The 23,899-nt window shown below is 41.4% G+C and overlaps 1 protein-coding gene across 12 annotated transcripts in view; it reads right to left on the bottom strand.

Annotated features, from left to right (window-relative positions):
- Positions 1-23,899, bottom strand: part of MAGI2 (membrane associated guanylate kinase, WW and PDZ domain containing 2) — a 1,329,894-nt gene that overhangs the window by 123,258 nt on the left and 1,182,737 nt on the right. For all 12 annotated transcript variants that reach the window (XM_072791399.1, XM_072791396.1, XM_072791402.1 and 9 more), the window contains one exon: positions 23,004-23,252. In XM_072791399.1, the coding sequence (XP_072647500.1) occupies positions 23,004-23,252 (249 nt within the window). The remainder of the gene's footprint in view (positions 1-23,003; positions 23,253-23,899) is intronic.

Genomic DNA, 23,899 nt, shown 5'->3' with positions numbered 1-23,899 from the left:
TCCAAAACACACAATTTTTTGAGAACTACAGGCATAAACTATTTTGAGCTCATACCGTAGAGACAATAATCCACAGTTTCAGAAAGATGCAATAAATGCCAAGAATTTCATGTCTACCCTTTCCTATTTTACTGAGAGAAGAAAACAGGGAAGAAATCTGTATTAACATGGACTGTCACAGCTGGTGAAGAAGCCTGTGCTCAACTAGGCTGCAGTTTCAAGGCTGATGCAACTTTCAACTCTTACCCCTTCTTTCCGGTTTGATTTATTAAGAGGTGCTGAGATCCTGCTAATATCTGATGCATAATATATTTCATCAAATCTAAGATGCTATTACAACATACTTTTGTTTTAGGTTCCGAAAGAAGAAAGAAAGATGAAAGAGAGAGAGAGAGAGAAAGAAAGAAGGAAAAGAAAGAAAGAAAGAATGAATGAATGAACGAACTCAACTCTTCCGATTAAACAATGACACTCCAGGGACTGTGAGATACTATATAATTTTTTTTGATATTAAAATATGAAAATGTGTTCCAGGTTGATCAAATAGGGTATATGTCTCTTTAAAACAATGAAGATTTGTTTTCTTTCTTATTTATTTATATATGTAGGGACAGCCGGGTACATGACGATAAAGATTTTTTAGCAGGCTGATGTGTGAGTGCCTACCAGGACACCTATTTCTGGAGTCAGGTATTGATGGCACACACGGTGTCCCTTTAACCAGCCCCACACCCCCCACCCCAGCCCCCCGCCCTAAGGAGGTTGCAGTCTAGAAACCTGTTCCTTTTCCTTTCTCCCTTCTAGACAGGGAACCCCAGCCAGGAAATGGCCCGTCAATGGCTTGTTGTGGCTCTGTCCATGGAAGTCAGGTACTGATTTATCTGCGTAGAGAGGCAGAGACACTCCACCATTTGTTCTGCTTCAGGAATGTCTGTTCCTTGAACTCTCAATCTTCTGTGTGTGTTACAGCGAAAGGCATAACGTGAGCTAGTAACCCCGGTGAGGAAGGACAATCAGCGAGTTAATGAACCAGTACCTTGATCATATTTCCATTGTGAAAGGTTATAGCTGGCATGTGAAAATATTGGCTGAGCCCATGTTTCTGAGGTAAAACCCATCACGTTGGGAGCTCAAACACCTTTTTATGTACCTGTGGTACTGATGACTTTAATTAAGAACACCCTCCTTTAAAGCATACTAAAGGTCATCTTAGACTCTCGAGACAATGTACTTCTCTCAAGCAGAAATGTAGTAAGAACCCATTAACGAGAGTGAACATTCATTCTTGTTTTTGCCCCCTTTTGGTTCAGTACTGCCCTGAACTGTCAGCACATGGCACGGTCTCCCTGGTTTCCAACATGTCTATTGCTACCTATCATGCGATCTTTGGAAAGTTACCTGGCCTCTCAGAGCTTGTTTTTCAATAATAAAATTGGGATAATAATATCACTGACTTCACAGGATGGTTCTGAGAATCAAATGAGTTGTCATATGTAAAGTGACTAAGACAGCGCCTGGTGTCAGAATTGCTCTGTGAGTTTTAATTTTTCTTTCATTCTTTTTATTACTGTTATCTTTTTAATGTTTCTGACATCACTACTGATATGTGTGCATGTGCTTGTGTGTAGGTACCAGCTTGAATTCTTCCCATGTGGGGTAAACCCATAATACTGCTAAAACTAAAGAAACCCATTACTTAGGAAATACAGCATTATCTCCCAAGTATCAACACAGGGAAACAGCTTCATTTGGGGAAGAGAGATGTGTTTTGGGGGATTACAGAGATGCCAGATGAGGTCAAGCATCCTGTTTGTTTTTCTCTGGTTTTATTTTTTATTTTTATTATTTTAAAATTTATTTATTTATTTATTTATTTATTTATTTATTTATTTATTTATTTATTTATTATAGACATAGAGAGAGAGAGAGAGAGGCAGAGAAACAGGAGGAGGGAGAAGCAGGCTCCATGCCAGGAGCCCAACGCGGGACTCGACCCCAGGACTCCAGGATCACGCCCTGGGCCAAAGGCAGACGCTAAACCACTGAGCCACCCAGGGATCCCCTTTCCCTGGTTTTATAAAAAAGATGTTGCTGCAGGTCTCTGTAGGAAAACACCAGCTTAGAAGTAAGAAATTATTTTTCAAAGGGAAATCAGTATAATACAGACATCCTCATTATCCACATTGAGTCTCACACGCACACAAACACACACAACTATAATTACATTAAAATACATATGATTTAATCCTTAACAAATCACGTGACATACCTGAGAGCATTGCCACTGCATGTTTAGAGTGGAAGAAACAGCAATTTGTCCAAGGTCACAAAGTCCCAACCAAGAGTTAGGATCCCAGTCTATCAGATTCCATAGGCTCTTAACCACTGCACCACACCATGTTTCTTGACTTTGTGGCCTCTTCTCTCCATGCAAGCACTTGCTTCAGGAGCACCTGGTGCTTTTATTTGGTGAGTGCAGCCTGCCTCTAAGCAGAGCATCACAAACACTACACCAAAGGTCCCCATCCAGGGGAGAGTGGGAGGCGGAAATTTTGCTTGAAGCTGGTTCTTGGTGGCAGCTGTCTTTGGACAGGCAGGGCATAAAGAGGGAGGGGGAGAAGAGGGGAGGAAGGCAGGTAAGAGGGAGGGAGGTAAGACGGAGAGGAAAATTGGACAGCTCCTCAGATCCCTTTTAGTTGGGACTTCGTATCTGGTGTCATTCCTTTATTTGAAGTCATTTTTTGGGGCATTAGAAATACATTTGGAATGAAATTTAAAAATACACCTTAAAACACATACAGCTGGTATTTGGACAATTTGCTGTTTTGAATTATTCATGCCTCTACTCCCGTCCATTACTGTGGATCATTTAGAATCTATTGGTTATAAACTCCCAAATGTTTCAAAACATAGACTTCACACACACACACACACACACAATTATATGAGCAAATCCTTACAGTAACAGTGTGAAGTAGTTATACAAGTATAATCATCATGTTTATTTTATTGTTAAGAAAACAAAGAAGTGTCAAAGCCAGGATTCAAACCTATGCCTGTGGCTTCAAACCGTAGGATTACTCCCTCTTTTTTTTTTTTTTTTGTAGATGCCAGGTTAGAAGCAATTTGAATTATGAGGACTGAGGGAATGTCTGGTAAGATTTAGCTTAGGGAAGCATGCTGCTTGAGTTTTCAAGATGACAGTCTCATTGTAAGCAGATTTATTTGCTTATGATGATAACTCCTGGTTTCAAGGCCATTTTCACTTTACTGTGACAGGTAGGATAAAAGCCAAACTAAAATAATAAAAACTAAAATGGAGTAATGAGAACTGAAATCAATTCTATGGTAGCCACTTAGAACGATCGAGTGGTTTACATAAAATTTGAGTGAGTACACAATTTAAAAAGCTATGACCATAATTGGAAGTATCTGACATAGTTTTGTTAAAATTGTTTTCTGCTGGCATTTATTTTAATAAAAACAGTGCTTGAAATTCTTGGCAGCTGAAGACAGCTGCACTTTCCTTTTACCAGCATTCTCCCTACACATGTAAGTACACCGAACGTTGATGTACAACTAATCATTGACAAGGGGTGTGTTCGGAGAGGATTCGCTCTGAAAACAAGATGCAGTTCCATTTGCTTAGTTATAAGGTCTACAGAACTTATGACCTAAGTGCTTTCTGTGCATTGCTAATGGAATTACAGAGCAGGGAAGAGGCCCTGACCTTGGTTTCTATTATTGGGATGAATGGTACTCGTTAATTCTCTGGAATTGATGACTAAGGTAACTGCCGGAGCACAGTCCATTTAGACAGCATGCCTCCCAGACATCATCTGTCAGGCAGCAACATAAATCAAGCTTTTGGACCAGTCTTCTTGACGCAGTGTGCTTAGGATACACAGATATTTGGGAAAAGTTGCAATATGTCATGCGGCTTTGAACATCCTGACATTTGGGAAGGAGACAGTGTATCACTACTTAGAAATTTCCCCTTTAACTGCAAATCACATAAATTATGAAAAAGAAACCTGTTTTTTTCCCCCTTGATTTCTTTGTGGCTAAAACACTATTGTACATTTGTATTTTATATTATAAAATTTAATATTTCCCTGTAGATGAACTGTGTTTTTGGCACTGCTCAACCACAGCACTCTTGTTTTAGCAGGGCTTTTCAGAGATGATCCAGTTGGACTGGATGCTAAGTTTGTTCTAAAGGCCTGGAATCATTGGGTCTTGGCCATACTACTATAGGGGGCAATGATCCTCCCTTTTTGCTGTTGGGTTGTCTTCTGGGACCTTTGTATAGTCTACCCAGGCTCCTTCAGCCACTGGTTAACCAATGAGCTCTTCTTGAGTTCTACCCCCTATCTTTTTTATTCCCCAATGTTTCTTTGTTGTTTCTTATGTATTATATTTCAGAAAAGGAAAACCTGTGACTCGTGTTTACATTTAATTATCTCCTTGTTAAATAGATCCACAAAGCAGAATTGTAGATGGAGGTGGAGAAAAGCACTAGATAGGGAAAGTGGATCCTGCATCAATCATGTCAAATTTTCCAGCAAGAAATTTCTGAAATGAGTGTGACAAAGGTGAATCTGTCAAGGGGAATCAATAGCACGAACTCTCATTAGCTCACAAGTCCATTAATTTGTGAAGGTTATACAACATGCCACTAGCTTAAAGAGGCGAGGAAAGTAAATTTGGATTTAAAATCTGTGACCTGGGGGCGCCTGGGTGGCTCAGTGGTTGAGCATCTGCCTTTGGTTCAGGGCGTGATCCCGGGGTCCTGGGATCAAGTCCCACATCAGGCTCCTCACAGGGACCCTGCTTTTCCCTCTGCCTGTGTCTCTGCCTCTCTCTCTGTGTCTCTCATCAATCAATCAATAAATCTTTTAAAAAAATAAAATCTGTGACCTGATATGAAAAGAAATGTGTATGTTCAATTGGAAGATTCCAGTTACTTTTCTTAAAATAATCCGTGACAGTGATTTACTGTCTAGTTTCTGAATTGTAGGTTGGGGCAGGGGGATCACTTACTCCCTTGACGATGCATTTCTGTAGTGCATCATCTTATTAACAGGCCTAGTGCTTGGTGCAGTGTGGAAGGCAACAACAAAACAACACATGGTATCTGGCCTTAAGAAACTTACAGTCTAGTTTGGAAGATTCATATAAAGATACTTACAACACAAATTAGCAACTCCATGGTAAAAGTAACAGATAACAAGATTAGAGAGGAGGTGTGAATTACTGAGCCATGTGTGGAGAGTGTAGAGAGTGATAAGGGAAAAGGAAGATCATTCTGGGGAAGAGGGTGTGTAGTGTCCCGGGCTAAATAGCAGCTCCCTTAGTGAAAAACTAATGGTGGCACACAGGGGCCTATCAAATCCATGGAGGAAGAAGTGAGGAAAGATGCTTTGAAGCATCCTACCTTCCCTACTCTTATTTCCCTCCCTAAGATTCCTGATATGATGCCTTTACACAGCTCCTCTAGATGGATCCTGAACGTATAGCAACAACAGAAGAGTCATCATCACAGAGTGTTGCTATCACTTTAACCAGTGGTGAAGAATCCTAGTCTCCTGCCTTCAGAAACCTGAGACGAGTATTAATTGCTTATTTTCCATGTCTTCCTCCTAGAAGTCCTGGCTAAGCATGTTCTATTGTGACAAATACATTGTCCCTTCCTGCAGTGTGGCAGGGTGTCCTTCGAAAGAGTTTTTCTTGGTCATCAGGGGGTGAAGATGTGGCAAAAACGTGTGTTTGACATTCTTTAAAAATTTGAAGTAAAATTAAGAAAGAGCTGACTTGCTTTCCTCTAAAAAGTCTGTGGATTTTGCTTTCCAAAAATGAAAACGTCTTCCCTGACATTCATAGCCAACTGAGTTGCAAGACCCAAAAATCGAGCAGCTGGTGTTTTAAGGACTGCATATTCCAAAAGTGCACTTTTTCCCTTCCCAGCACCATTAGTCATTCTCTTGTGGTTGAACAGTTTAGTTACCCTGTAATAAGCAGATGGTCAGATGGGAGAATAGGAAGAGAAGCCATCACTGGCAATTTGGAAGGCCAGCCAAACTCATGTTTCCAAGGGCAGAAAGCACCATCTAGAAAGTATTAACTATATGGATGGAAAGAAACACTTGCTAGTTACATCTTACCCCGTATGCTTTTATTCTGAACCAATTAAAAAAAAACCTCATAGCTAAGTACTGAGTGACTTTAAACTAAAGACCTCTCATTGCATTAGGAATTGTAATTAGCTATAATGTGACTGTTTTATCCCAGAACATGAGGCTGGGTTAAAATGGTCTTTTTGTTTGCAAAGATTTGGTGGGCTCACAGATATGGGGCCAGTTTCAGGGTTGTATGATCTGTGCAGTCATCCAAGTCCATGCTCAAAAGAGCCTTGTATTTGGTTTAATGTCTACTGTCACCATTTTGACATTCTTAACATTCGAATAAGGACCCCACATTACTTTCATTTTGCACCGGGCCCTTAAAATTATATGGTTGATCCTATGTAGATACAACCATAATGTGTTTCTTCCTTATATTGCCCTGTCGTTTGTGTCTGCAGTGGAAGATATAAATGAAAATATATTATAGCTACCAAGGAAAATGATCACAAACCTAGGGAAGGAGCAAAAATAATCGCTTTCTCTTGTGGCTGCATTTCCCTATCCCCATGCACATCACTAGAAGAGGGAGTCCAGATCATCTTTTTTAAAGTATCCTAAAGATCCTTAATTTTTCACATATTGATTTGAGAATCTTAAATATTACCTTAATTCTTTTTTTTTTTTTAAGGATAGTCACAGAGAGAGAGAGAGAGGCAGAGATACAGGCAGAGGAAGAAGCAGGCTCCATGCACCGGAAGCCCGATGTGGGATTCGATCCCGGGTCTCCAGGATCGCGCCCTGGGCCAAAGGCAGGCGCCAAACCGCTGCGCGACCCAGGGATCCCTATTACCTTAATTCTGTTGTGGACATTATCTTTATGTAATTGATGTAACTCATTATTGAATTATCTACAAATGTTCTTCTTTATATGTCTTTAAATAGACTTTAATATATTTTATATATTATTGCACATTTTCATATGTATTTATATATAAAGATATATTATGAAATTATATATTACATATTTATATATTAATATATAATTTAATATGTACCACCATATTTCATGGAATTTATGTGTTTTTGATGTATTTCCCTCATAATCTGACAAAATGTCTAGACACTAGAATGGCAGGAGCCAAAGAAATTTCAGAACAGTCATGATCCTCAGGTCTGTCATTGGCCAGGAGGGTAAGTGTGTGGGGGAAAGAGAAGCTGAATAGATAGAATGGAAAGTTCCCTCCTCCAGATCCTTACGTCTTTATCTTCTGTGAGCTACTTCTCATTTCATGGTATATCCTAAGAACTCATCTTTTACTTCACTAATTTCTAGGTAGCTGGGACATTCTTTTTTATTTATTTTGGTCTAGAAAATTTGATACCCTAAGTCAAATATCAACCCTATTCAGACTTCTTTTTTTTTACCAGCCCCTCCCCATCCTAACCGCCCCCCCCAAAACCCTGATAAAGAAACACTCAGTAAAATCAGCAACCTAGATTTCTCCAGTCAAGGAGTAGTCAGGGAATTTGTTATGTTGCTCAATTTGAGTAATTTTAGTGAGTAAAATTGTATAGCTTTTAGCAATTTTTGCTTACAAATAACCAAATGGCAACCTGATTCAGTAATAACAGAAAAAAAGTTTAGAGAGTTACTAATATTAAAATATGATGAAGGGTTTCTTCCCTGCAAAGCAGAAAAACAAGTTGTTTTACTCTAGTCACAGGGTTGAGAGGTGGTATTATTACTCCCATCCCAAACAAGCAAATCTACCTTTCAGAGGGTTAGTTGCTCACTTTATGAAAAACTGAGTTCCTGAATAAGAGGTTCCTTTTTTATTTATAATTTAATTGTAGAAGGTTTATCAAATCAGTACTAGAAAATATATACTTTTCTAGAAATATAAAAATGTCAAAACTCATGTCATGATGTAAAAAGGCCAAAGTAAACAGAATAATTTTCTTCCAGTGGTTGGAAATCTCTTGTAATTAAAACGATTTAAGTAATTCGTGCACAAATTAAAAGACAACTAAAATGCTTATAGTGAAAAAACTTAGTCTCTTGCCCGAATCCTCTGACATCCTCTCCAGTTCTGTGACCCAAAAGCAAACATTTAAATCTTTCAGGCGTTTCTGCACATTTCTAAATTATATTCTCATACAGCTATTTCTTAATTTGTCAACTGGAGTCAAATCTATTGGCTTCCTATTGTGATGGAGGATTTGGCACTCTCACCCTGCAACCCTCCTCTTCTTATCCCAGTATAAGAATATACTACTTACCACTAGTTTTGGTGAAACCAGTTATCATTGCTTGTAGTCTTACCAAGTAACTATTGCTCGCTGTAGTGTTTTGTGATCCCATTTCTTCTCTTATACAGTCTTCCTCTCTCCCTACCCTGAGTCATGTTTCTGATGGTCATTCCCCCACCCCAATTCTACAATATGCTGTTTCCTAATTGCTTCCCCCAAAGCTGCTCAAGTCAACAGTTCAGCTGAGCTCCGGCAGGAGGGGATGAGCTCCCTCCCATAGGTAGGCAGGTTCTCTCAGGTTGTGCTGCTCAGTGATGTTCGGGGGATTCCTGTTGTACTCCAGTGTGGGATGCATGGTTCTGTAACCCTGGGACATCTTTTTTGATTCATTCTCTCATTTTGCTAGAGCACATCTTACAGTATCTTCCTAAGAAAACACGCGTGGGAGAAAATAATTTGTCAGTATTTAATGTTTGAAAACGTCTTCGATTTTAGCTTCTCTTTTAATTCAATCCTGACTAAAATTCTAGATTATATGAAGTTCCAGATTGAAAAAATCCTTTTCTCTCAGATTTACAGGCATCAATCACTCCACTGTTTTCTCGTATCCAGTGTTGCTACCGAGAAGTCTGAATCCATTAGGATTTGTTTCCTGTATGTGATCTATTTATTTCCCCTTTTCCTTTTGGAGACATTTAAGATTGTCCCTATACTTTTTGGGTTCTAAAGTTTCACAATGATGCATTGTGCTGTGGTTCTCTTCAGTCCGGAGACTCATTTCTTTTAGTTTTGGTTTTGGGAACTTTAATTATAGTATTTCTTTGATCACTTCCATTCTATTTCTTTGGTCTCTCTTTCAGAAACTCTTACTGGCTAGATATTGGTTTCCTGGGTTATCTGTCAATGATTACTTCTCTCATACTTTCTATTTCTTTTTTTCCTACTCCTGTGTGATTTCCTTTACTCTTCCTTTCAGTCCTTTTACTGAATTTTTAATTTCAGCTCTGTTATTTTCAATTTCTAAGAATTCTTTTTTTATAATATTCCACTTGTACCATAAAACAAAAAAATCACAAGAGTGTAATATCTTCTCATATCTATGTGTATAAGTGAGATGGTTTTGAAGCTTTCTTTTGTGCCCATGATTATCTCCATTTCTTCTACTATTCCTTCACTATTCTTTCTTCACTTGGCTGTTTTTCTATTTTAAAAATGAGCATTTCACATCTGATGGTCATGGGTGTTGTGTTCCATTCTGTCCTGAGCTGCTGAATTTCTAAAGAAATGAGAAGGTCTGTGTGATCCATTTCTCTCTGTGGTTTCCTGTCCTGCAAAATGAGTTGCCACTTTTTGGTCTTCCCCACTCATGCTCATTGATTTCTTCTTGGTTACTCTCATTTAGCTGGTGTTCAAGCAGTGGGAGGACATAAGCATGTTTATCATCTTATTACCACTAATCAGAAACTGGGAATATCTTCTATAAATTTAAGTCGGTATCAGTATTTCTATAGACCAGTTAGAGATTTGGAATGTATTTGGAAAATAATAAATGTCAATAATTTGTGTACCCCAACTTTAAAAGTCTTATTGGCTCCAGTAGCCCTGACAGATAAAAAATATTTATATATCAAAACCCAACTGTTTCTTTTCAAGAGTTCAGAAAATGTCATAAAATTACATTTCATCAACTCCAGGTATTGGGTAAAAAATGTTCAATAAAACCACACTTTTTTTCCTCTGTATCTTTTGACTGCCTTTTGAGACTTCACACCCATCAATGTACGTGGCTTTCAGCGATTTCTCAGCAGGCCCAGTAGAAATGGTTGATAGTTACAAGCAGGTGTTGCTGACAAGTCATGTTTCTCATTTTTACAGATGCAGTCTATTCTATCTCTGCCATCTCCTTTTTCCTTTTATAGCTTCTGAAATTGTGTTTTGTAAAAAGTCACTTGGCTATCTTCACACAGTTTCCCTGTTACAATAGGTAAATGTCAAAAGCAATCAGGTGCAGTATCAGCTTTTCATTGTATTCCCCTAAGCCCTCTGGTAGATAATAACTTCTTGCAATATTTTCTTAATGTAAACGGAAACAGATACTAACCCAGGCAAATGATCCCTCCTGAGCCAGCTGTCCTTTTCAATATGTTATCCAGAAGATTACATGAATATTTATTGGGTCTTCAGTTTCCCACAGAAGCCAAAGTAACACTAACAGAGTATATCGCGTTGTAACTTGAAATACTGCAATTTTGCATGACTGGATAAAACTAAATATGAAAAGGCCCTTAAGTAAAGTGTTCAGGAGTTAGGAGATCTTGATCATATATAAACTTTGAAAAGAACTTCAGTGTGACCTGTGAGTGGCCAAATAAATCATGCCAGAGTTTCCTTATTAGAAAGGGAGGCTATCATTCACAGTTTTTCTTTCATATCCTTCTTTCTTCTAGCCCAAACCACATATTTTAACATCATTTAGATTTCTGCTTACATGCATTTTCTATCACCCTGTACATTTTAAAGCTTAGTGACTATGTATTTTCAGTTTTACTAAGCAGACATATGTCTCCATAATTAATTTCACCTGAGATCATAAGCATAAAATGAGTTTTATTACTCTAACATGAGAAATGAGTGAGAAATGAAAAATGGAAGGTCAAAGAGCTTGAAAATGTATTTTGTTGTCCACAGTGAAATATCAATGACACCTTAGAGGGAAGAGACTGAGGGTGACAAAGCACTTCACCAAAAGAGATAGAAGGAAGGCACAAGAATACATGAGAAGCCCAGTGACATCATTAGTCCTTAAGCGAAGAGATGCAAATCAAAATGAGACATCACTACACACCTACTGGAATGGCTTAATAAATTAAAACAACAATAACAACAAGAAAGCCTGAAAATAAGTACTCACACGGGATGTAGACCATCTGGAACCCTCATACAGGGGAATACAGAATGGAACACCACTTGGGAAATCACTTGAATCAGGAACCCTGCTCTGACATACTTACTCAAGTGAAATGAAAACTATTTTCACACTAAAACCTAAATGAAAAGTATCACAGCTGTTTTATTCATAATCACCCAAACAGTAAACAATCTGAATAGCCCTCAACTAGGGAATGGAGAGGCAACCTCTGATACATGCACACAATGGAAGACTTTTCAGCAATTACAAAGGAACCAGTGTGACCCATGGAGAAAATGGATGAATATAATGTGCATCATGCTAAATGGAAGAGGTGACACTCCAAAGGCTACACACTGCGTGATTCCATTTTTTTATGGGAATAGGCAAAACTAGAACAGAACACAAATCTGTGGTTGCCAGGGCCAGGAGGGGATAGAGGGACTGACTTCACAGTGGTAGTGGTATATGACTAAACACATTTGTCAAAACTTTAGGATTATAGCCTAAAAGGGATATAATTTACTATATGATTAAACCTTAAAAGTGGGAGAAAGAGTAAAAAAAAGCAGGGAGAGATAAAGAAGGAGATTTGGGATGAAAATGAAAAGAAGGAAATAAAAAAGAACTGTGTCAAATAAGTAGGAGACAGGAGGTAGGGAGGGGAGTGGGGTGCCTAGGAAGCCCCCAGAGAAGAAATACTGCCTCGTCTGTGTTTCACAGATGGATCAGACTTCTCTAGGTGGGCAAGGGTGGGGAGGGCACCACAGTCATGGGCGATGTGACTTGGCAAAGGCACAGATCTGTGCATCAGCAGGGTCTGTACTGTGGGTGTAGGAGTGCAACGAGCACAAACAGGGAGACCTGATGAAGGTAGGAAGGGACAGACAGTGAAAGGCCTTATTGGTCGTGCCAGGGGCTTGGGACTTATTTTACAGGCACATGAGAAGCCACTAGTGGATCAGGAAAGGTAAGTGGTATCAGACAGGTTGCCATGGTAACGGTGTGAAGGGTGGTTAGGAGGGTGGTGAGAAGGCTGGGGGCAGGGAGGGTACCCAGCGCAGCATAGAACATTGGCATCATTGGAGAAAGTTCTACTGCACAATGCTAATCTACAACCTCTACTGAGGCATTAGCAATGGCAGTCAAGAGGGCCCGATGCATCTAATTTTTATATTTAGAAAGCATTTTTGGGTTACAGCTTGCCTCAGATTCACAAGAGTGGATATGTGATGTGTAGTTGTGTAAGACAACCTTAGGTACCTGGAAGTCTGCTTTAAATCTTTGATCTCATACTCTGATTGGAGTTGAGGGCTACACTTATCAGTCTACTGTTAGCCACTGAGTACCAGGGAACGTCAGTATCCGCGGCTAAAGTGATCCTATAGGTATTTGTGTTCTCCCCAAATATATATGCTGAACCCTAATCCCCAAAGAGATGATATTTGGAGGTGGGGGTCTTGGGAGGTGATTAGGTCATGAAGGTAGAGTCCTCATGAACAGTGTTTGCGTCCTTATAAAGAGATCCCAGAGACCTCCCTGCCCCCAGAGCCTGCCATGTGAGGTCACTGGGAAATGTTTGTTTATGAACCAGGAAGCTGGTCTTCATAGACACTAGATTTGCCAGCACTTGGATATTGAAATTCCCGCCTCCAGAACTATGAGAAATAAACTTCTGTTGTTTATAAGCCACCGGCGTATGGTATTGTTATAAAAGCCTGAATGAGCTAAATTGCTTGGCAACCAGGTTTTATTGTATTTTAATTTCATCGAGTACCTAGAGGAATATGAGCTGTTTTTCACTTTGCTGTTCATCTAGCAAGTCTCTAACACATTTGGATGAAGATTTCTAAGTTGGAATATCCTTCTACCTCATGTTTTCTCAATTGCTCCATGTCAGAGAACATAAGGGCCCATCTTTTAAATGATGTGCTCTTCCTTGCTTCCTGAAAGACCCTCCTCTCGTGACAAATCCATAAATATACATCTTTATGATGAACAGCCTCTGAACAGACGGTTTTGGTTTCACCCTTGAAAGCAGATGGGTTCATCGGTTGCCCAACATCTGGGCATGTTTGTGAAGCAAACCCTACAGAAATAAGATCTGGAAGAGATCAGGCTTGCAAATGAAAATGCCAATAGCAGGTCCTACTGTTTGGGGTAATTTTCCTTAGCACTGTGCACCTTAGGAATGCCTGGTGATCGTCACCCAGAAGAGACTGATGAATCTCTAGAAGTATTTCTAAGCAAATATTGGCAATAGTTCAGTTGGGAACAAATCCAGCTTACCGAACAAAATTATTGGTGGTCAAAATGCATGAATAAAGAGAGTTTTTACCAGGATTTGGTGTGACAGAAAGTAGTTTGGGTACACGTACTCCCTAAGTCCTTGGTGACGGCTGGAGTTCAAAAAGAAATGCTATTCATCCCAGTCTGCGGGGGAAATCTATCCCTTTACAACACTCCTTCAACATAGCTGAAAAATGGTGATAAATGACGATACTGTGTTCACTTAACAACACGCTTTTAAAACGATTGCATATGTGGAACCAGCTTTTCTCAAGTGGTTGATTGTTGGCAAAAAAGAAGAAAAATAGAAATACAGAGAATTTAATTCAATGGGACCTTGAATAAGTTATAAAGAGAATGTGCTTCTGCAAAAGTGACCTGCAGGCTTGAAATTCATTTGAACCCCATGGGGAGTGATGGACATTTTGCACTGGTGGAGGGTGATCTTGTACATGAAGTCTGGGTTCTTTTTGTAGTTACAATCTCTCTTTCCTAGTTAGTGAATAACGAGGAGCATCATGATATAAGCCCAGAAGAAATAGCTCCTGATCACTCATTTGCCAGCCTTTAGGACAACCAAGTAGCTGAAGGTAAGGAGATATCCACACATTCACCTTCTGCTGCTGCCTGGAGAGTCTTTGGACACAATAATAAAAACTCTTGAAAAATGATTCCCTAGTGGGGAAAACTTGATGATTTATGAGCTCCATTCAAACGATAAGAAAAATGGTCTAGAATTTTAAAAAATGCATTGTGAGCCCTCACAGAATTTTTGATAAGTTACATTGCTCCTCTCTTTGAAAATAAATAAGAATGATGGTATTTCTCTGTGGACCTACTCTCACAATTAAATAATCTTTAAATTTGTTAGTGCTAAGAGAGTGAAATCTTTGAAATCGTCTTTCCATTTCAGTTAACAGAGGCTTCAATGTTGAGATACCAGAGTACTCAGAATTTGATGTGAAATCTTTTTGTATTTGCTGGTCGGCTTCCTTGGAGGACCTCGGCAGCCAGGTTTTAACTTGGGATCAAAACTAGCCATGCTCAGGATTGAGAAAACGGAATTTAATCAATAGGTCCCATTCATCCCGGTTTTAGCTGGGTACGATCCTATAAAGAAGTCATGTGATTGAGAAGTTGTTCAGTTGGAACTGAAATGGGTTGCTTTGTTAATGAGGACTGTGAAGTGAATAACTAATTTGAAGGGGTACTTTTTTCCAAGGAGCTTGGGATGCCGTCCAAACCTTCCTGTTTAGGACAATATAATTATCACTGAGGTGGTGTTCACACAGATGGATGGCGATTCCAGGAACAGCCAGTGCCAGGATGAGGTAAATCAGAAAGCATACTGAGGCCACAGCCTGGTCTTTCAGATGACAAGGGCTTTGCAACCCAGGTGCTTGAGACTAGAGGGGCTACCCTGAGACACAGAGATGGCTCCCCTGAGCCGGATTTCTCAGAGGGCTCTCGCATCTAAGACTTCACCAGGCCCTGATCTGGCTTTGAATCCTTCACTCAGGCTGAGAACCACTGATGGGAAATCTGTATTCTGGAACATTCTAGTTCCACTTTATCATAATGTAATTTCTCATGTTGGGCAAGGACCACTTGCACACAGTTCCTCCCCCTAAGTGATCCTCTGCTGTTTTGCCAATTCTCAGAGATGTCCTGCTGCCTTGGAGGGACTGGACAGCTAGGTTTAGGCGCAGGGAAAGTTAGAGCAGAGCACATTCACATTTTTATTACCATGAGGACAGTGCTGGATCATTACAGGAGGACCCAATCCAATCTCTCCAAAATAAATTATGGGACAAATCCTTGAACCTTAGGCTACCAGGAACTGTGAGAGATTCAAAGAAATGCCATTATCTCTTGCCCTTAAGGAACTTATCATTTGTTTAGGGGAAGCAAACCATGAACACAGGAAAAGTAAAATGATAATAATAGAGAATAATCACAGATATAAGAATAGAAGGAAAGTCAAGAATCACTCAACAGTTAACGAGCTTACAGACAAGAATTCCATGTGAGAATAAGAGAAAACACTTCAGGGAGAAAGGTGAGGGGTCAGGAACCGTCTTGGTAAGAGATTCAGAGCTTTTTGAGCTGCTTGTGAGCGATGTTTGCTATTGGGGCAATTGTCTACCTCAGAGGGTTACTGTGAAATTTAAACACAATGTAAGATTCTTAGCCTGGCATCTGGGGGAGATCTCGATAAAATTTATAACTGAAGAAGGGGAGGCATTCCAAGTGGCAGCAGGTAAAATGTGGGCACCGGGACAGGAAAGCAGAAGTTGTCTTTCAGGGGTAAGTAACTAACTTGGCTTTGATGGACTAGAATTGCAAGGAGCTGTTGGTAAAAAGTGGCTGCGTCCACTAACCTAGGGTCTTGGATGTAAGAGCAGTGTGCTTGAACTTTACCCTGTAGATATTTCTAAGATTTTATTTATTTATTTGAGAGAGAGAGAGAGAGGGAACATGCATAAGCAGAGGGAGAGGGAGAGGGAGAGGGAGAGGGAGAGGGAGAGAGAGAGGGAGAGGGAGAAGCAGACTCCCCGCTCAGCGGGGCTCCATCCCAGGACCCTGAGATCATGACCTGAGCTGAAGTCAGATGCTTCACTCACTGAACCACCCAGGCGCCCCTACTCTGTAGACATTTCCATCGTGAGTGTTATGATCAAGGACTTGTTACAGGGAGACTGGACTGTCCACAGCAAGTGGCATATTTGTTGATGTACTTCACATTATTAGCACCTGCACCCCACTCATACCCTAGCCCCTGGCTACCTCCTGCAAGCATAAGTAAATCACACTAATAAATGTGATAAGATGGATTTGACGTAAAGCACATGTACATTAGTGCAGACTATGAGCACAAACTTTTCTTTTTTGAGCACAAACTTTTCTTTTTTTGTATATGTAGATTTTCTACAAGATTATGAAGACATTTGCTTACAGCCCATGAGTTATATTTAGAAGCCCAATCCTTGGAGGAAAACTGGCATTTTATATGATGTCCCACACCTGCCCTGTATTTCTTCTGTTACAGAAGCACTCACATGAACGGGGTGGGTGAAACCATCATGCCTCTTGAGTGAGCTGCTCTCAGCATAAAGCTCAGAGTGAAAGCACCATGTCATTGAAAGAATCCAAAGCAGGGATTCATTTGAGGATTAAGGGAACACAGTGTTATATGTTAAGACGCTGATTAAGAACTCTGAAAGGAAACTTGCTTTTTCAAACCGATGAGAAAAAGAGGAATGAGACTCATTTTGTAATTCCCATGTTCAACTGCATGGGTGGGATTTAAGAAACTTTCCAGCAGTGACATTTGTGCCTGGAGCATTGATTGGTCAAAGTTTACAATGATTTAGAGAAGGTCGAGATCCCAGCGTCGACACCAGTTGCACCAATTTCCTGGGCTTTTGAGGTGATCAATGAACAAACCTCAGCTTGGAGGTCTGAAGAAAGTCCACTGCTACAACCTAAACCAATAAGATGTAAGATGAGGCGCTTACCGGTTACTGATATTTAGAGCCTTCATTTAGGGCAGGGCTTTGTGACCATAAGGCGATAGAAGGGGTGATCCAGGTCACAGGTGTGCCAGGACAGCGAATGCCTCTTGAGGATGGTGGAGTGAGGTGTGGGGTGGCACCCGCTGGGGCGGGGGTCCTTAGGCCTCCGGCAGCTTCATTCCTTTTATCTTAGTGTATTTTAGATAAACGTTATCATTTTACAACCGTGCGGAGTGAAAAGGGGTGGGAAACACTGTCTTAAATTGCCTTCAAGGGGGAGCTGGTGTCATGTATTTAACTGCTTGTTTCAGATCATTTCTTGACAGAGGAGCCACCTTGAAAACATTGCCAAAAATTACACACAAGTTTAAAATGACAGCTTGAGCCAATGACAAAGATGATCCAGGCCTCAAATTTATTCTAGGCTTTGCAGACACAGACGAAATGTACCTCATACTTCATTTCCATGCTCACTCATGGCATCATATAATTTAGAGCTGGAGGTGGCTGGGAAGACCACCTGTCCTCGTATTTTAGGTGAAGAAGCACACAGGATGACCTTTGACTTGTTCGAGGGACACAGCTGGTGGTGGATAAACTGAAGTCAAGCCCTAGCTGGTTGCCCAAAGCACTTTTCATGAGTTAATCTCCTTGTATCGGGGCACCACTACAGAAACCACGGCTTTTGGTTTTGATTCGAACCTTCCCTAAGTTCAAATGACTATTCAGTGGCTGCATGGTCTGGGGGAAGAGTTTTTTAGGGAAAAATCCTAAACTGCATCACTGCTTGTTCACTTTGGTTTCACTCTTTTTAGGAACCTATGCTTTAAAATGTCATCTAAAGACCTGCTAGCTAAGCTTTTGCATTTCTAGAATAGCTTTTAAACTCCAGAGCCCATGAATATTATCAAAGACTTTGAGTAAAGTTATCAGGGCGTTTTACCAAAGACAACTAACTCGTTCTAGAATGTCAGATTGCAGTGGGCCTGAGGGACAGTTAACAATGACCAAGTCTGGACTCCAAGCTGTGTCACAGAAAGCACACACATGGAAACAAAGAGTCTTAGCACCAACCCAGAGTTGAAGGATTGTTCATGAGCAGCAGTGTGCTGACAGGTGATGCGCTTGCATCTTTTTATTTTTTTCTCTTCTGTAAGGTAAGAGTGGCTTGAAGGTGTGCAGAGCCTTCTGATACACAAAGTTAAGGTCAATGGCCAGGGGGATGTGTGGGGAGGGGCTCCTGGCTCACCCCTTTTCTATTATGGGGACTCTGGCCTGCTGAGGGGGGCTTCCCTGAGGGCCCCAGGCCTCACTAGTCACTTAGTCTGCAACAGAGCCTGCCTATCACCTAGCACTTTGGGACAGGTCAGAGCACCCCCACGCTCCCATAATTATCATGAAAGCCTCCCCCCATTATCAGTCTCCATCTGCTAACCTTGCTTCCTTTGTCATGCACCCCAATATTTGGTGCCCGCTTCACACTGACCTTCCCCCAGAACGGCTCAGCCCCTGATGCTGTAGCTCCTGAGGCTCCACCATTCACCCACAGAAACCAGAGTCCAGACTGTTAAGACAATGGAATGAAGGCAGGAAGGGCCAAAAAGATGGGGCCTCTGCCGGGACCCTTAGATTGTTGCTGTGGCCACTGTCCCGAGCATGTTCAGCCTCGCTGCTTGCATCTCAGTGCACCAATCCTTTCCACAAGCTACCCTGCTCTCCCACTGATGTCTAAGTGCCCAAGTGTGTCTACTTCGTAAATGCCAACATAAGCTTCCTGACAAACTACAGAAAAGCAGGAGACTAAGGGTTACTTTTATCTCATCATTTGTGCCAAAGCCCTTCCTGGGAACCTCTGGTGGGAAAGTGGGTTTGCAGTGGGTGGGCACAGCAGGAGGCACCTAGGAGGACAGGTATAGCTCTGCAATAAAACCTGGATGTCAGGGTTCAGCCTTGAGCTGGAGAGGCCCAAAGACCAACTTGTCAACCCTACTGTGCGTGGCCATGGGGCCATCTTTCCAGAGAAAGCATCTGCTCCACTTGAAGTCAGACAGTTACCTGAGTCTTCTCTATTCTGTGTACACAGACCTCAGTGACAATGGAGTTAGTTGAAGGCGTGAAATGCCTTGAACTTCCCAAATATACCAAATTTCCAGGTTTTTTTTTTTTTACGATCTTATCTATTTACTCATGAGAGAGAGAGAGAGAGAGAAGAGAGAGAGACAGAGACACAGGCAGAGGGAGAAGCAGGCTCCATGCAGGGAGCCCGACATAGGACTCGATCCTGTGACCCCAGGACCATGCCTGGGCCGAAGGCAGGCGCCAGACTACTGAGCCACCCAGGGATCCCCAAATTTCCAGTTTTTGAGAAGCTTCTAACATTGTTCCCGATATTCTGTTTCTCATTAATATGGCAATGAACGTATACAAACCTTTGTTAGAATCTTTTTAAGAATTTAAAATTCAATTGCCTGTTACAAATTACTCTTATCCTAGGCTCTGGTCTGCAAACCACTTTGTTTTCTCTTGGATCTGATTTTTTTTTAAAGATTTTATTTATTTATTTTAGAGCGAGAAAGAGACGGAGGAAGAGAGTGTGGGAGAAGCAGAGGAAGAAAGAGGAGCAGTTCGCAGGCTGAGGGCAGAGCCTGACGTGGGGCTCGATGCCAGGACCCTGAGATCGTGGCCTGAGCTGAGATGAAGAGTTAGATGCTTCGCCGAGTGAGCCACCCAGGCACCGCCTGCTGAATCCAATTTTAAGGTCTGAAGAAAATACTTAATATTTTGGACAATGGGACAAAAATGCTCAGGAAGCTTGCTTATTCCCACTTTAAATCAGGAAGGATATTCCTGGACCTCGGATGGAGGCTTCGGAGTCTTGCCTGCTGCTGCTGTATTTGGTCTCCTGGGTTATGGGTTTTGGATGGAAGCAGTGCGTTCCTTAATTACAGTAACAAACATAAAGGACATTGCTTCTTAATATTTTGGGAAATAATATTTTGAAAAAAAATATCTGAGGCTTGGAAATGAGCCAGACTGAATGCCAGGTAATAAATAAACCAGGAACCCCACCGCCCATGTTCTCAACTGATGGAACATCTGGCATGTGTGGCAAAATTTTCACCCGGACTGAGAAAGTTACAGAAAGCAACTCTTTTCCCCCTTCAGGGTGGTGAGATTTACATTTGTGCTCCCCATCTCTCCTGTCTTCTCTGATACAGTCAATAGAGACACAGTGTTTGTAGGAGGTTCTAGAAGGCACTGCTTTGGGCCTGAACTTGGATGTTTCCTATGATGTTTTCTAGTTTATTGGCTAGTGAATTCTGGGAAGACTTAGAGCCTAAAGCCTCAGCAAAGAAAGGCACACTCAGCGGGACTTGTGTGTCCCTCACCCCTGACCCAGGCTACAGGACTGAGCACTTCCACTTACTAATTCATTTAACCCTCAGAGCAACCCCTCGACATAGGTCCATTATCTTGTCTTTACAGTCAAGGAAACTGAGGCCCAAAGAGGTCATTTAACTTCCTCAAGGTTACCCACCTAAGAGATGACGAAGCACGTTTTCGAATCCAGGCAGTGTGATTTTAGCCAGTTGAGTGCTCTGTCTGCCAACACCAAGGCTTGGTAGCCTTGACAAAAACCATGACCACATTCATGGTCCTTGGGCTCAGGTAAGACATGAAAAGAAAAATGACCCAAACCCCAGGAATGATTGTGACTCCTGAGTACGTGATACTATCATGCTCTCCAGCCTCATAGAATTAAGGACCCTTAATATTCTGAGGATGGATATGTGACATGAGGATGGCTCTTTACCATTCATGAGGTACTTAGCCTTTCTCTTTAAAATTAGAGCTCCAAATTATAAGAGAAGTTAAGTAGGAAACAGCATCAGGTTCAGAAAGCTTTTAGGTGCATGCCGCAAATTATATCTTGTAAACGCTACAGGCCATCAGTATAATCACTGCTCTTCCCACAGAACATGTGGGCAACCTGCATTTCAAACTCCTTAAATTGAAAAGAAATAAATATGTGAAAAAAGAAGCCAGGAAGCATCATGAATATATTTCCACTCTCTAGGGTGATGTAAAATAATTCCATTTTGAAAATGGCTACAATTATTCTTTTGAGGTCAGTCTAATGTCACCAAGGTAGGAAGACAAATTCACATTAATTGTAAGCATTTGTACGTGTTGTTTTCCAAATCTACCTATGCATGGATTTTATTTGCAATAGAAAAAGCATCTGTGGCTTCTCCATGTAGTAAGTGCATGTGTGCACACACACTCATTTCTCTCCATGCACTTAGCAATAATGCCACCACACCTCAAAGAAATCTGAGGCCTTAACTGCATGGTTAGCACTTTCATTGTGGTGGCATACTTTTTATACTTTTTATTTTTATTTGGGTCCTTTACATACCCTGCCCCAATCTGCCTGAGTGGAATAGCTACAAAAGCTCTCTGTGGACATTTTTTCCCAAGTCTACATTATTGGAACGCTGTTTATATAATTCATGAAGATCTTCAGTCTTAAGTCCTTTTAATCCCGGTGAATCTATCATTCTGACATAATCTTGCTTTTACTCTCTGCTTAAAGATTGGATTTCTTCATTTTGGGCAGGAAAAGAGAAATGAAATTGTACTTTCAGTTGTATGCACTTTGGCTTCTGCACCTACTCACTGAGGTTTCGCACCTCTATAGTTTTCATTTTTGAATTTTCAACGGTAAAGTGAAACAGGGCCATTTCTTTCCATTCAGTCCTGGCGGTGTTTTGGGAACATTAACTGTATCATAAAAAGTGCTTATTTGTCCTCAATGATTTGATTTCTTGAGTACTGTTTGACAACTCCCCGTTACCCCATGTGCTGGAAACCATCACAATTTATGAGAATTTTAGGACCACATGACTCAATTAACTTTGTCTCAATGCTCTCTATTTCCATGTTTCTATCCATAATATTTTGGGCTAAATCACTTCAACGTGAAAAATGGGCAAGTTTCCTATCGCCTTTTCTGTCCTACTACCTGCTGGTAGCCGGGTAACTTCTGGAATAACGTTGCCCAAAGGAAAACCACCAAGGAAGACTGAGAATCTACAAGACGACTGATTGTAAGAGAAATACAACTGCTGACTGTTACCTGTTGTACAGACTCATAGATTTGGAGGAGCCCTAGGTGAAGTCATGGACGTTGCCCCACCCACTGCTACTACACCAGGGGAAGGTTCCAGGATCTCTACACCTGCAGGGCCCTTTTAAGGACCTCTTGATTCTGTCTGAGGCTTCCATTCTTGCTCTTTTCTCCTGATTTCATTAAAAAATGTAAGTTGGGGTTTCTGTCCATTGCTTAACCCCCACCCCCATGGTTCCCATGGACTTAGACTACAGTCCAGACTTTTCCCCATGGCCGTGTGAAGCCCTGTGCAGCCTGCCTCCTGTCTAGTCCTCTGTCTTGGTCTCACATTGCTCTTTCATGTCCATTCTATCACAGCCACACTGAGTTCTGCAGAGTTCTTGAATGCTGAGCTGCTTCCTGGACTGCTTTTCCCCCAGATGCTTTGCATATCTGGTTTCATCCTATCAAACCGGAAGGAGCTCTCCTTCCCTCATACCAACACTCTCACACCACTCGGTTTTATTTTCTTCCCACTTAAACAAATATGAATTCAGAGCTTTTATGAGGGTTGTGGGGTCCGGGGGACATTAGATGCAATCTTGCATTCTTCCTAAGCCAAAGGTTCAGCAATGTTTGGTTAATCATAGGTTAAGAACGTCTTATTCGTGGCCACAGCCTGAGAGTTTCTGTCTCCACGAGATGCCTACAGCAGCCCTCTGCTCTGTATGTCCAGTATCCCTCCCACCAGAACAAATGAACACAAGATCTCTTATTCAAAGGCAAGGGAAGCCATCACTTACTGATAGTGGATCCGGACTCAGGTCTGTTCAGGGAGCTGATGATGACAAAGCCGAAGCCTTCGTTCTCTTTGCGGTGAATGACCACATCACTGGTCTGCAGGCTGTGCGAGGCAAAGCCTTCAGGAGGAGAGGCATTGCTACTTGTGGCAGCATGGTTGCTGTTGGCGTAGGTTGCGTAGTCACTGCGTGGAGAGCTGTGGTGGGTTGATACGGAGCCTGGACTCCTCCCATTCTCTGGGCAGGGTTCCCCTGCAATACACATTGTGTGCAGGCACTCAGTTATTCACCAAGGGTCTTGATGAGTGCCTGCGTGTACTAGGTGCACTTCTAGACATTGGCATTGTTACAAGACTGGTTGACTGGCTTCCGATCTCCATGAGTAGATAGGGCTACTTACCTAGGTATGGAGCACCCAGGTCTAAGCCCCATTCCATTCTTCACAGCAAACATAGCTAACCCCCTCATCAGCTTCTGCTGTGCTGCTACTATTTCCTATCTTCCTTTTTTGTTAAATCTGTAACCCCCCTGGGACAATGCCTTTAGATATTGAGCTTCTTCTTTTTTTTTTTCTTAAAAATTTATTCATTCATTTGAGAGAGGCAGGGGAGGGGCAGAGGGAGAGGGAGAGGGGAAGCAGACTCCCACTGAGCAGGGAGCCCCACATGGGGCTTGATCTCACAACCCTGGGATCACAACCTGAGCCAAAACCAAGAGTCAGACGCTTAACTGACAGAGCCACCCAGGAGCCCCTAGATATTGAGCTTCTTAGTTGCATAACAGTAATTATTAAGAGATTATAAAACAGTGGACAGTATTTTAAACTACATTGTGTACAGGAATTAAAGAACTTGCAAAAACTATGAATCTTCAGCGCCTACATGTAGAAAGTGTTTTTA

Source organism: Canis lupus, chromosome 21 (genome assembly GCF_048164855.1).
Source record: "Canis lupus baileyi chromosome 21, mCanLup2.hap1, whole genome shotgun sequence".
Lineage (NCBI taxonomy): Eukaryota > Metazoa > Chordata > Mammalia > Carnivora > Canidae > Canis > Canis lupus.
Note: the sequence above shows the minus strand (reverse complement) of the source record. Positions and strands in the feature narration are given on the sequence as shown.